Source organism: Dermacentor andersoni, chromosome 3, assembly GCF_023375885.2.
Source record: "Dermacentor andersoni chromosome 3, qqDerAnde1_hic_scaffold, whole genome shotgun sequence".
Classification (NCBI taxonomy): Eukaryota; Metazoa; Arthropoda; class Arachnida; order Ixodida; family Ixodidae; genus Dermacentor; species Dermacentor andersoni.
Genome location: NC_092816.1, coordinates 13547784 through 13561161, shown reverse-complemented (window position 1 = coordinate 13561161; position 13378 = coordinate 13547784). Strand labels below are relative to the sequence as shown.

The 13378-nt window shown below is 45.7% G+C and overlaps 1 protein-coding gene across 3 annotated transcripts in view; it reads right to left on the bottom strand.

Annotated features, from left to right (window-relative positions):
- Nucleotides 1-13378, bottom strand: part of melt (ventricular zone expressed PH domain-containing protein melted) — a 143696-nt gene that overhangs the window by 88959 nt on the left and 41359 nt on the right. For all 3 annotated transcript variants that reach the window (XM_050169736.3, XM_055065611.2, XM_055065612.2), the window contains exon 8: nucleotides 1409-1500. In XM_050169736.3, the coding sequence (XP_050025693.1) occupies nucleotides 1409-1500 (92 nt within the window). The remainder of the gene's footprint in view (nucleotides 1-1408; nucleotides 1501-13378) is intronic.

Here is a 13378-nt window from a genome sequence, read left to right as displayed (position 1 = left end):
ACCAACTATTCTGTCGTTCGAAGAAACAGACTTGAAGTTGTTTTGACTGAGACAAGCTTCTAATTCACCATTTTGCATAACAAGCTTGTTCACTCTAGCTGTTAATGCCTGAATTTTATTTTACACCTCATCAGACGCAGAGCCAGAGAACGGGATTGAAGATTTGAGAGTAGCCAGACGGCTTTCAAAACCCTTGAAGCGGGAGTCAATGGACGTCTTAAGGTCAGCAATATCTTGCGCAATTCGGTCCTGGCCAGCTAGGAGCTGAGCAAACATATCACCAACATTGCGCTGGAAGTGTTCTAAATTGTGAGGGCCAGCAACCGCTGCTGGCAACCTATCAAGGGTAGGGGTGGACCCGGACCATGTGCTTTGCCCCGTGCTGGCTTGAGGGTTCTTTTTAGGAGGCCCCGGGTTCGTCTCAACATTTACCACTCAACAAAATGCTCCTGACACGATGCACAAGCTCTGTAGCTCTGTTGAAATGTATGCAAAAAACGAGCTGCAGCATTGTGGGCAAGGCAGCAGGAACAAAAAAGGGTCGTATCAAATGCAGTAAGCATTATGAAAGTGGCATACCTGCACAAAGAGCAGAACTCGCTTAGCATGGTTTCGGTGTAGCTGTCACCTTGCCCACTGATGAAAGCGGCCAGTGGTGCTACTCTTATAGTCGCAGGCACTGACGTCACTACACTGAGATCAGCCACTCAGTGCCTTGTGGTTGATCCAGCAATAACAGCGATGTGCCAGCCATGTCAGGGCCAATAAATATTACAATACGATCCTGAAGATATGCTCATATCACAGTAATACAGCGATACATCACGGCAATACAATTACATATGTGAGCTTTTGCGTGAATCGGCACTAGAAGCATCAGCATCTATGGGCAATAGCGCTTCACGCACAGTGCTAAACTTGCTATCTTTCCACTGTGCCAAAAACACTGCTGCTTGCAGACGCCGACAGTCACGGGAAAGCGATCATATCCCCAAATGTTATTGACCAAGAGTATTGCTCTGGATTGCTCACCTACCAAGAAGTATGTTTTGAACTGCGAGTGAGCAAATATTCGCTATGCTAAATCCGATATTGTAATGGATCTTCAACATTTGCTTTTATTATAGCTGTAGTAGCCCACTAAAATAAAGCGTAGAAAGCGAAGCCTGCCATGAGAAAGCATGGCAGGTTTCAAATGAGGGCTCAAATGATTTTGTGTTTCTGTTGTGTCCCTTCAAGTGGCTGGAGTCTGCACGAATGGATGTGATATTCTCCAGTAAATTCTATGGATGTGGAGCTTTTATCTTGTCTCTTAGCTTGTCTAACTTATCCCATGACAACACATTTCGTACAGTAAAGCACAGTATAGTGAAGATTATAAAAAAAAAAAAGCAAAGTAGAAGAGAACCTGTGGGCTGCTGTAGCAGCATCTGCCTTCAACTGGTGCAAGTAAAAGCGAATTGTGGATGAGGCCACTGGCTCCGGTAGTTGACTGCAGATCTGAAAGGAAGAGAAAAGAGACATTAGCCTTTTGACACTCACTTTGTAAACATTATCTGGCTTTTGCTGGATTGCTCTTTTTTGCAACAACAAACTTCAGGAGAGTTTTTTTTATTCAGATACCCTAAAGGCCCTTATGGCCACTACACAGGGGGGGAGGGGGTTAACAACAAAATATTTCAAACACAATTTGGGGGGAAAGGCAATATAGAACACCGTAGTATAGATCATCGAATACAACAAGGAAATTAAAAAAAAAAAAGATAGCAAGGAAGAAATGCATACACTATGGGAAAAAAAAAAACACGGTATAAAGCATGTAAATGCACTTACACTACATCAAAGGCACAAAATTCTGTTTTTACTCGACAAGCGTAAAACTGCGCTTCAAATTGCTTACAAATGAGTCATGATCATGTATAGAAGCAATATCTTTTGGCAGCCTGTTCCAGTGATAAATAGCAAGAAAGAGCGGTGATTGTCGAAGGAGATTCGTATGTGCAAACGTGGGACGCGCTTTGAAGGGATGGTCAAGGCGGGGGAAAATTCTTTGCGGGGGTTTGATATGGGATGCTGTAAAGGATGACGGGGTATGATACAATCTGATGAAATGGGAAAGCAGTGCTAACAGTTGTCATTTTTCTAGAGAGGGTAGGATAGGATAGGATAGGATACACTTTATTGCTCTAATTTACAGAGCCATTCAGCGGTCAGACCGAGTGCTTCCATCTTCTTGTCGATGGTGACTCCCGTCTTACAGGGTTGGCGCCCCTATTTCAGGGCACCACTGAGCGTGGCTGCTTGTCGGGCATGGTGTACCAGCCCCCGTTGGAGGCATGGGTTGCCACTGGAGAGCACACTCTCCCACTGCTCTGCACTCGGATTTTCTATATTGTGGAATGATTTGTTTTTGCTGCATTCCCACGTGATATGATAAAGGGTGGGTTTTGCACCACACCATGGGCATATGTCCGTGTATTGCTTTGAGAACATTTTGCTTAGTATGTGTAGATTTGGGAAGGTTCCTGTTTGCAGCTTCCACCAGCAAACTGCCTCTTGTTGATTAAGCATGTTATGGGGCGAGGAGCATTTGACCGTCATTCCTCTATGATAACTTAGTATTTCGGAGTACGTCGGGATCACTGTCATGAAGTCTTCAGGGTTCATATGCTCGCGAGCAGTCTTATCGGCCCTCTGGTTGCCCTCAATTTCAATGTGTCCCGGTATCAGGAAAATGTTGTGTCTAACTCGTCTTTTGTGTTGGCCAGCGCGGAGGAAGATTTGGAGCGCCTTTTGGCCAATTCTGCCAATGATGTAGTTACGGCATGCTTCCTTAAAATCCGTTAGTATTGTAAGGGATTTGTTTGCGCGGTAACCCTCCACGGCCTATTTGATAGCCGTGATGCTGGATGTCAAAGAGTAGGTTTTAGTGATGAAACATGCTGCTTTATTTTGTAAAGAGTCAAGCTTGTTTATTAGGTATGTCTGATTTGGATTCCATATTATGGAAGTGTATTCAATCTATGAACGAACTAGAGTTGCGTGAGCTAATAGTTTAGTTGACCGATTTGCTAAATACAAATTTCGCCTAATGAATCCAAGTGTTTTATTTGCTTTCAAAATTATTTCATCAATATGATCATTCCATATAAGGCTTGAAGTTAAATGGACGCCCAAATATTTTAACGTAGACACATTCTCTATGCACATGTTGTCCTTAAAATATGAACTTAAGTGAATGTTACTGGCTCTGGTAAATGTCATTGTTTGTGTTTTAGAAACATTTATTTCCATTTGCCATTGCTCGCACCAAAGTGAAATTTTGTTTAGGTAGGCCTGTAAAATATCAGTATCTTCAGAGGTGATAATTTGTCCGTAAAGAACGCAGTCATCTGCAAACAACCGAACTGTTGAGGTCAGGTTGTTACTGATGTCATTAATGTAAATTAATAATAAAATTGGTACAAGTGCAGAGCCCTGAGGAACACCAGATTTAACTTGTGCTAAAGCGGGAAAACTGATCACTTATGGACACAAATTGGTAGCGATTGGTCAAAAAACTTGAGATACAATTAAAAATTTTACCATGTATGTTAAGCCGGCTAAGTTTCATCATTAAGCGAGAATGGGGAACATTATCGAATGCTTTCTTGAAGTCAATAATTATGGCATCGATTTTTATGGCATCATGAACAGTTTGATGAAGATCAGTTATAAGTTCAAATAGTTGGGTTTCACAAGAGCGTCCTTGCTGAAATCCATGCTGATTATTAGAAAAAAAAGTAATGTTCGGATAAATATTTCATAACTGCAAAAGATATGATATGCTCAAGTAATTTACCTGGAATACTAGTCAAGGATACAGCTCTATAGGTTGATGATCGGTCACCTGATTTGTAAATGGGAGTGATACGACCGATCTTCCAGTCATCCGGTACAATTCCTGTATCTATTGATTGCTGGAAAAGGATGGCTAACACGGGAGAGATATTATAGGCTTAATCATTTTAAGCATCTTTGTGCAGATGCCATCTGGACCTGGCGCTGAGTTATTCGAAAGTCGATTGATGGCCGATTCTATTCCCTCCAGTGTAACTATAAGGTCATTCATAGATGAGTTAATTGAAAGAAACGTAAGATCAGGTGGTATATTAGGTTTTCGTTTGTGAATACAGAGCTGAAAAACAAGTTTAATTCAGTCGCAGCTTCAGATGGTGAGAGTAGCACGCCGTTATTAACGATTGGTATAGTGGATTGAGAAGAGTGTTTAGGGTTATTTACTTTCCAAAATTTTTTTGGATTTTGGAGTTGCAATTTAAACTGTTTGGTAAGGCATCTTTGAAAGCTGAACAAGACAGCTCAAGAACACAAGACACAGTAAGGCACTAGACACAGTAACCCCACAACCTTCGCATTTCACGAAACGCGAAATGCGAATGTTGTGGGATTGTTCCTCACCTGCGGCAAGTTGTTTTTTCATCCACTTTCATTTCCATTCATTTATAATTTCTTTAATTCATTTATAAAGCACAAGTAATTTTCCCTATGTTGTTCTCGGTGTCAGTGTTTGTTGGTTTCTTATGATACGACTAATAAAAATCGGGCCCCTCGGTTAACCCAGTTACTTCTAGTTTACTACATAACGAGGGTCTCGAATCCAGCAACTTTGATGCCTTCATGTAGCATGTGTGGGTTTATTGACCGGTTACCTTCAGCCAAAAAGATTGCGTTCTCGTGACGCCTGCGGCAGAAAGGATGTTCCACATCCGCCGCCAAGGTCTACGAGTGGTGGCACTGGCTAACACTCCCAGGGTTCTACTAGGAAACATAAATACCCAAGAAAGTGGATGGGGAAACAGCGCCGCGGTAGCTCAATTGGTAGAGCATCCGTGCAAAATGCGAAGGTTGTAGGATCGTCCCCCACCTGCGGCAAGTTGTTTTTTCATCCACTTTCATTTTCATTAATTTATCATTTCTTTATTTCATTTATAAAGCACAAGTAATTTCTCCTATGTTGTCCTCAGTGTCAGTGTTTGTTGGTTTCTTATGATATGACTAATAAAAATCGAGCCCCTGTCTTCTCGTTTAAGACACAGTAAGGTAACACATGCGGTGCTGACTTACAAAACCATCTGGATGTATTGCAGGGATTGCAATATATAAGTGCCACTGAAGTAAACAAACAATAGATAAGAGAGAAGTAAACATTGACAGTACAAAAAAATGTACATGGAAGTCAGCAGTGCATGCGTGTCTCCTTATGTGTCCTGTGCTTTCCCACTGTGCTGGTTCTCTTTCTAAAAATGAAAGAATAACTGTATGTACTGTGTTATATGGTCCCCAAAGCCAGCTATGTAAGAAATAAATAAAAGCCCTCCCGGAGCCAATTATGGCAGTTTTTACTTGCACTCTTACTATCATTAAAACCAGACGACCAGAATAGATTGAATTTTCAAACATTTTTCAGTACTTGCACTGTATCCACTAATGTGCTGCATATTAATTATCCTACAAGAACAAAATAGACTCGCAATATGCTTATAAAATGTCCAGCCATATCGGTTTGCTGTAAATCATTACTGGCAAAACGACAGAACGGAACTAATCACACCGCAACAAACTGGCTCCGCCAGCAGCCATCCAGATGTCCATAGTATTTAAATGCCTTTTTTTTTTTTTCTAGCGAACTAATCTTGCGTCACAGGTCTAATCAGAAGTGCCCTAAGATTAATGTAATGTAACATAGTTCAGACACCATTATTTTTGCCTGTACTTGCAATTCTAAAGGGTTATGTGGGTGTACATAATTGCAGACAGTGCCTGAAGGGGATAATGGGAGGGTCATTCTTTTACCAGTATACCTTGCCTTTAAGCACAAGATGACTGGACTGGTTTGCATTGCCAACCACTGGTGTAATCAGATGAGTGTACAGGAGACAACGCGCTTGTCCAGGTAAGTTTAATATACAAGCTGAAATGAGAAGTGGGGAATCGTATCATTCCCCGACAGACAAAGGTGCGTTTGTCATTTTTCTTACAAGGTGTCAAAGAGTTCATGGCACATAAGTTCAAGAAAAAGCTCATTTTCTGCTAATTTCAGGCATGCAGCCTCCAAGTAAATGAAACACTAAATTGGCTGCACATACTACTTAAGGCTAGAAATCTCATTTCCAGGTTATGTACCAAAATACTTGGTCAATGAAATTTTTTTTACAGATTCTATGCTCGATAAAGTTCTGATGCCAATAGTGCACTGTCCCGTATTTTCCTTACATTTTTTTCAATAAAGTGTCTTTCTCTTTTTTTACCACGGCCATTCAACATAGGTCACAGGCCACCTACGAGCACTGCAACCCATTTTAACATGTGCAGCAATTTTTAACATGTGCAGAGATGTGCACCCAGTGATTGCAAAGATGACAGGAATTCTGGTAGCTGAGCTCTGTGCAAATGACACCGATCTCATGATTCTGCTGCATCCTCAAATGATTGCTTAGACACTACCAACAGCAGCAGCGAGATGGAGGATGATATCTGATCACAAGACTTTGGTTTCGTTAATGGAGACCGCCAAATTGAGCCAGGACCATCGTCAGCTGTTCAGCAGCGAGTTTCATTTTCTGCCTGTTGGTGCCTGTTGGTATGCACTGACAAGACGTTGTGGAGATGTCAGCAATATTATATCTATTGTTTTCTCTATATTGCCTCTCGTGTTGAGTTAAAGTTTTGGGCTATTTCAAGCATGTATTTGAAGCCTGTTTGGCTGGTAGATCTAGCAAAAATATCTACTTTATTTATTTATTTATTTGCATCCCCTAATGGCCCTGCAGGGCATTCATAAGGAGGAGGGGGGGTGCAACATCAAATAACAATAATTTGATCAGTAATAAGTCACGGAATGCATAAGCAAGTATCGTATTTACTCGAATCTAGGCCAACCCCGATTCTAAGCCGACCCCCTAAAGTACGAAGCCAACAAAAAATATATATATTACCTCGAATGTAGGCCGAACAAAAAAAGCGAGGACAGCATTCACAAAATGCAAACAGCATTTATTGAATCTGAATGTGCAAACCTCATTCAACGTCATCGTCGCTGTGTTCCTTGTCACTGTCACCTTCAAACAGTGCACTATCTTCGGTACCATCAAGCGCATTAGATATGCTGCACTTTATAAAGGCGTGCATGATCAAAGTACCTGGGATGTCATCCCACGCTGCAGCTACCCAGCCCGCCAGCTGCGATAGCGATGCACGTTTGTTGCGGCCCGTTGCCGTTAGCATGTGGTCTTCGTCAGTCAACCAGTCCGTGTAATATTTCCGCAGATGATCCTTGAAAGGTTTGTTGATGCAGACATCAAGTGGCTGCAACTGGCCCATCATGCCGCCAGGTATGACAGCGAGGTCAGTGTTCGCTTGGGCGAGCGCAGCCTTCACGTTGTCGGTCAAGGGCCCACGGCAAGAGTTGACGACAAGGAGCGAGTTCTTTGTCAAAAGGGCTCCTGGACGCCATTGCCACACAATCTTAACCCACTCTTCCACCATTGCACCCGTCATCCACCCGTTCTCATTTACCCGCACAATGACATTTCTTGGGAAAGTTTCTCGAGCAGGCAGTGTCTTCCTTTTAAATATCATCTAAGGAGGGAGTTTATGTCGATTAGCTCTGCAGCACAGCATCACAGTTGCGCGCTGCTTCTCGTAGCCTGCAGAGCGCACCTTCACCTCCTTGGCACCCTTTTCATTCACAGTGCATGCCACTGGCATATCAAAACACACAGCCGTCTGGTCGGTGTGCCGATTTGCCCAAGGTTGTAGCCTGCCGCTTCTCTCTTTCGCAGCACGAGCGCTGAAAAGCTATCAGCTTTTCTTCGAAATCCCTTGGCAGCTTCTGGGTGATTGAAGTGCGACGTCGGAGGCTGAAGCCGAAGCGCCTCACGAATTTCTGAAGCCAGCCCCGGCTGGCTTTGAAATCCTTTGGCGTTAGGCCTCGCTCCCTCGCAATTTCCCTAGCTTTCGCTTGGTGCACATCTGTTGTCACTGGAAGGGCAGCTGCTCTCTGCGTCCGAACAAAGTCGGCCAAAACTGTCTCCACTTCGTGGTGACGGCCTTTCTTTGGTCCGCTAAATGCCATCCTTGTTGCGGCGCACACAAAAAGCTGCTGTCGTTGTCCCCTCCAACGACGGACATTTTTTTCGTCGATGCCGAAGACCCGCCTGGCTTGAAGGTTCGACGATGCCTCTGCGGCTATCACAACTTTTCGCTTGAAAGCGGCACTGTAGTGGCATCTCCTGCTTGGTGCCATTGCGATAACACCACGCCACACACCGATACAGCCAACATGACACAAGTCAAAATGGTGACCTCACTTGTGTACGGTTGGCTACTGGCACGGCTAGTAGCGGCTGCGATACTGACTTTTCTAGATGGCGCTAGCTATGCACCATGTTTAGCAGTTTCAATGAAAAACTGGCGCGTTTTTTAAAATCCTCAAATCTAAGCCGGGTCGGCTTAGATTTGGAATATGATTATTTGAAAAAAAAAAAAAACTATCGGCCTAGATTCGAATAAATACGGTATGTACACCTAACAATTTATACAAGCATATAAATGTACAAAAAAAGAAAAAGAGTAATCACTTGAGTAATCATACAATGCATAACACAGTTAACAAGTTGTATAAACATGTAACTAAGAAAATAAGAAAAAGCAAAAAATGGTTCAAAGAATAACCGTTTTCTTTGTAACAAAAAAGACGAAAACGAATGATTGGCCAGGCACTTATATTTTCCCAGATATCATTGCCACTTTTCAAATAGGTTAGCAACGCCTTTTGGAAAGACAATGATCCTGTTAGTGCGCCACCATTTGCTGGTAATTAATTCCATTCATTAATTGACAGCACAAGATGGGAGTTTTGGATCTTACTTGTTTGAGCAAAGCTAGGCTTTAATATCTGATTGTGATCAGTTTGCTAGGAATAATAATGTGCCTGTTGAATGTGAGTCACAGCAAAGGGTGATTTGCTGTGATACAATGTATGAAGGAATGATAAGCAGGTTTGTTTTCGTGCATGGCAAGCGATGGTATTTTAAACATTTCTTTCAGGGTAGACACACTGTGATATTGCGAGTAACTGAACCTTGCCGCCTTGTTTTGTACCGATTCAAGCATGTGGGTAAAGTTATCGTCGTGAGCATCCTCACGACGATGATCGATGCATACTTCGGAGATGGCCTGATTAAAGAGACATATGCTTGCAGTCTGGTTTCACTATTTGCAAGCTATAAGCACCATTTAAGGAGAGCGTCTTTCTTCAGTGATTTACCAATGATGTATTCAACATGAGTATACCAACTTAAACCTGGGCTAATAAACACACCTAGGTACGAAGTCCTTAAGAAGGCGGGAAGTGTGCAGTTGAAATACTTGTCTTTAGTTTAGCTAACAGTAGTCTTGGCTATCTTATAGGCCTGTTAGTACATCTCCCAGTGTTCTAGGGAATTAGTTTTAGAGGCGTTTCTATAAGCTCTATTCGTTTTATTAAGATGCTCTTTGACATTACGGGTAAAGCATAGGACATTAATTCTTGAAGAGACTGTCACCTTAGGCATGCAGGAAGCTTCTATTATTTTAAGCTTATCATAAAACATAGTCCAATTTTCTTTAGTCGTGCGATTACAAAAGCTATTTTCAAAGCCTGTTGTGGAAATAGCCATCAAATTAGTTATTCTACCTTTGTTGGCCCATGTATAGTTTAGTATTTGTTTGTTTATCTCTGTTCTTTCAGGACAAGGTAACGAGAATATACGATGCAAGGCATTATGGTCGCTTACTTTCTCCAAGACTTTACTTACCCCAAGGTTTGCCCGCCATGGTGGCTTAGCAGCTATGGCATTGCACTGCTAAGCATGAGATCGCCGACTCGAATCCCGGCCACAGCGGCCGCATGCCGATGGGGACGAAATGCGAAAACGGCTGTGTACTGTGTACTAGGAGCACGTTAAAGAACCCCAGGTGGCCAAATTTAATCTGGAGTCCCCCACCACAGCATGCGTCATAATCAGATCATGGTTTTGGCATGTAAAATTTTTTTACCACATGATTAGGATAGTTTGAAAAGATAAGGTCAGGAATGTGCCCACCACACAGGGGCTCGAGAATAATCTGTGTATGTTTAGTTGAGGAGGCGAATTAGGTGCAAAAAACACAGGCATTGTGATTGGCCATTTGTGCTGTCGATAGACGACCTAAAAACAATCAACAGAGGGGAAGTTATACTGTAAAAACCTCGTTAAGCTGTACCCGCTCGCTTAAACAGTAGTTCCAAAAAGTAGTAAAGTGACATCCTCGACTCCGCGGTCATTGAACAGTATGCATTTTGTATCCGCATAAACCGTACCAGCTTGTTGCGTACGTATCGGTTAAAAAGTAGTTTTCACGTTTCGTCGTGCGATCACGGCGGTACGTCGTCCCCGTCAGGCGGCCCAGCAGAACAACAAGCCTCAGAGATCAGAACGGCCTCCAAGCGCAAACGCAGAGGGCGCTTGGAAGGGTGAAGCATTCATCCATCTATCCATCTGAGAAGCCACATCAACTGTGGGGATGCGTGACTCTCACGCCTCCCCTGAGATCTAGTTTTCCCGCATAGCTCGTCTCCTGCAGGGCGGCTTCGCCCGCGGCGGTCGGAGTGGTTGAGGCGCAGTGCGGGAGATGGCGCGAGTGTCGCGCTGCTGCGGGGTTACTTGGGCGCCGAAAGGGAAGGCGCTTGGTCTCTTTGGGTTCGGGAAGCGAGCGGGACGGACGTGCCGCCCGCGCGTGCGCCGACCATGCTTCTGCGAGACCGTCTCGCGTGGCCGCCTTGGACACCGTTGGCGTGACCGTGCACGCGAACGACCAGGCGTTGGGATCCAGCATGGGGCGAACATATTCCCTCGCAATGCGGTCGCGGTAAGTCGGACTTCTAGATTTGTCGCGCGCCCATCGGCATGTTTTGCGGATAGCAACTCGGCTAGCAGGCATTTATCTATGAAAGGTGCAATAAATGCCCTTGTGACTGTTTGCACTACTGTGTTGTCGTTCCTTTGTCCCCAAGAGTACGGAGGAGAACACCCCGTATCTCCCACATCTGGCTGCCCAACGTGGGGCCTCTTGGGGCATCGGACGATAATTTTAAGTGTTGCTTCGTAAAAGACCTTTGTTTGAACCGAAGCGTAGGCCTAGCGTGGATTTTGATCGCTAGCGTCGGCGGCGTGCTTTCTGGAGCGAGGCGACGGTGGCTGGTAGTGTGTTTGAACGGTAGTGTGTTTGAACTTATCAACATGCTAAGCCTTTTCGCAAGTGTTTTTTTTAATGACATTCGTCAGTACGAGAGCCACGTGGTCTGCATCCTGGGAGAGCGAGGCTGAGCACCCACGGAGCAGTGGCAAGCCTGAAGCGAGTGAGTACGGAAGCCTCGTGGGTGGTCCGAATTTCTTATGTAAATAGCTTCTTCTATCTCTTTGACTCGGATGAAGTCGCGGCTCTGGGAGCCGGGTGGCCGTGGGCCACGGGTGCCACGACGGGCTGACTGGTATTGCGGCCTGGCACCGAGCGCTCCGACACCGTCTGGGACAGTGGGCGCCGTCAACTCGGATGCTGTGTGCACCGAGCGGAGTAGGACCACCTCACAGAGCTAACGTCTCCTCGCGGCTGCCTGTTTTGCGCCCATTTTGGGTGTTGTTTTTGGATGCCGGTTGTTGTCAGGGTAGCGACGATTTAGGCCTAAGGCTTTACGAAGCTGCCTGTCGCACGTGGAGGGACACAACCTGGTGGACCGTGGCGTTGAGGCGTTGCAATTTGCTTCCCTCATTCTATTTAGCCTCGCACGAATTGAATTTACTCGTTCGACTCAAGAAAGCGAGCTTCGTTCACGTGAACTTAGCATCTGAGTAGCTGCCCGATCTGTTGCTAGCCGAGTTGAACATCGTACCACGTGGGCGATGCGCATGCAGAATTCCTCTCCCTTGCACTACTTTAGTGTTTGCCGAGTGTTTTGAGTGTACGCAGCGTGATTGGAGTCACCCCTGGCTTGCTGTCACCTGCACATCGTCTGCGCTGCTGCCCCGGACTACGATCGAGTCACCCCGGGCGATGGTGATGCTGTGGCCAGTTACTTCGGCGGCCTCCTGCATCCAGCTCACAACCCTCGGCGGCGGACAAAGGAACCGGCGGTCACCGACAGCTACGGCGGCTCTTCCCAGCAGGGCGCGTCGGCGCGAGCGACGCTTGCTCGTACCGACTACTGCGTCGTCGTTTCCGGGGTCCTGGCCTGGAATCGTGCCGTCGAGTCTGCAAAGCTGCTGCTGTGACCGGCGGACGCCAGCGGTGTACCCAAGGACAGTCGGCTCGCATGTTATGGACAGCGTGTGGACATTTCCTCGGCGCGGCCACTGTTGCATGTACCACCTTGTTCGCGAAGCACGTGTTGATGTTAGACTGTGTGAAATGTTTCGCCGGAATATGTACTGATTTAAGGTTGGGGGGATGTGGGGATGCGTGACTCTCACGCCTCCCCTGAGATCTAGTTTTCCCGCATAGCTCGTCTCCTGCAGGGCGGCTTCACCCGCAGCGGTCGGAGTGGTTGAGTGGTTGGTCGGAGTGGCAGTGTCGCGCTGCTGCGGGGTTACTTGGGCGCCGAAAGGGAAGGCGCTTGGTCTCTTTGGGTTCGGGAAGCGAGCGGGACGGACGTGCCGCCCGCGCGTGCGCCGACCATGCTTCTGCGAGACCGTCTCGCGTGGCCGCCTTGGACACCGTTGGCGTGATCGTACACGCGAACGACCAGGCGTTGGGATCCAGCATGGGGCGAACATATTCGCTCGCAATGCGGTCGCAGCAAGTCGGACTTTTAGATTTGTCGTGCGCCCATCGGCATGTTTAGCGGATAGAAACTCGGCTAGCAGGCATTTATCTATGAAAGGTGCAATAAATGCCCTTGTGACTGTTTGCACTACTGTGTTGTCGTTCCTTTGTCCCCAAGAGTACGGAGGAGAACACCCATATCTCCCACACAACATCAACATCACTTCGGCGCCATGCCAGAGAGCGTTCTTTATTTCCTACGAGAGAGCACTGCGATGTCGTGCAAGCTAGAACTCTCGTCATGCCGAAGCTCGGACAAAAACACCGCATGCTTAGCATTCAAGAAAAAATTGACGTCGTTCGTGCCATCGAACGTGGCATGAAGAAGTCGGTGCTGGCACGCGAAAGGGATTTACCTTTAACTACCGTGTGTGGCATCTGGAATGCAAAGGAAAAGTTGTTCGGCAGTGCTGCTGCGACCGTGAAAAGATGTAGTATACAAGGTTCGACTTTTCCTGATGTGGAGGAGACACTGGTG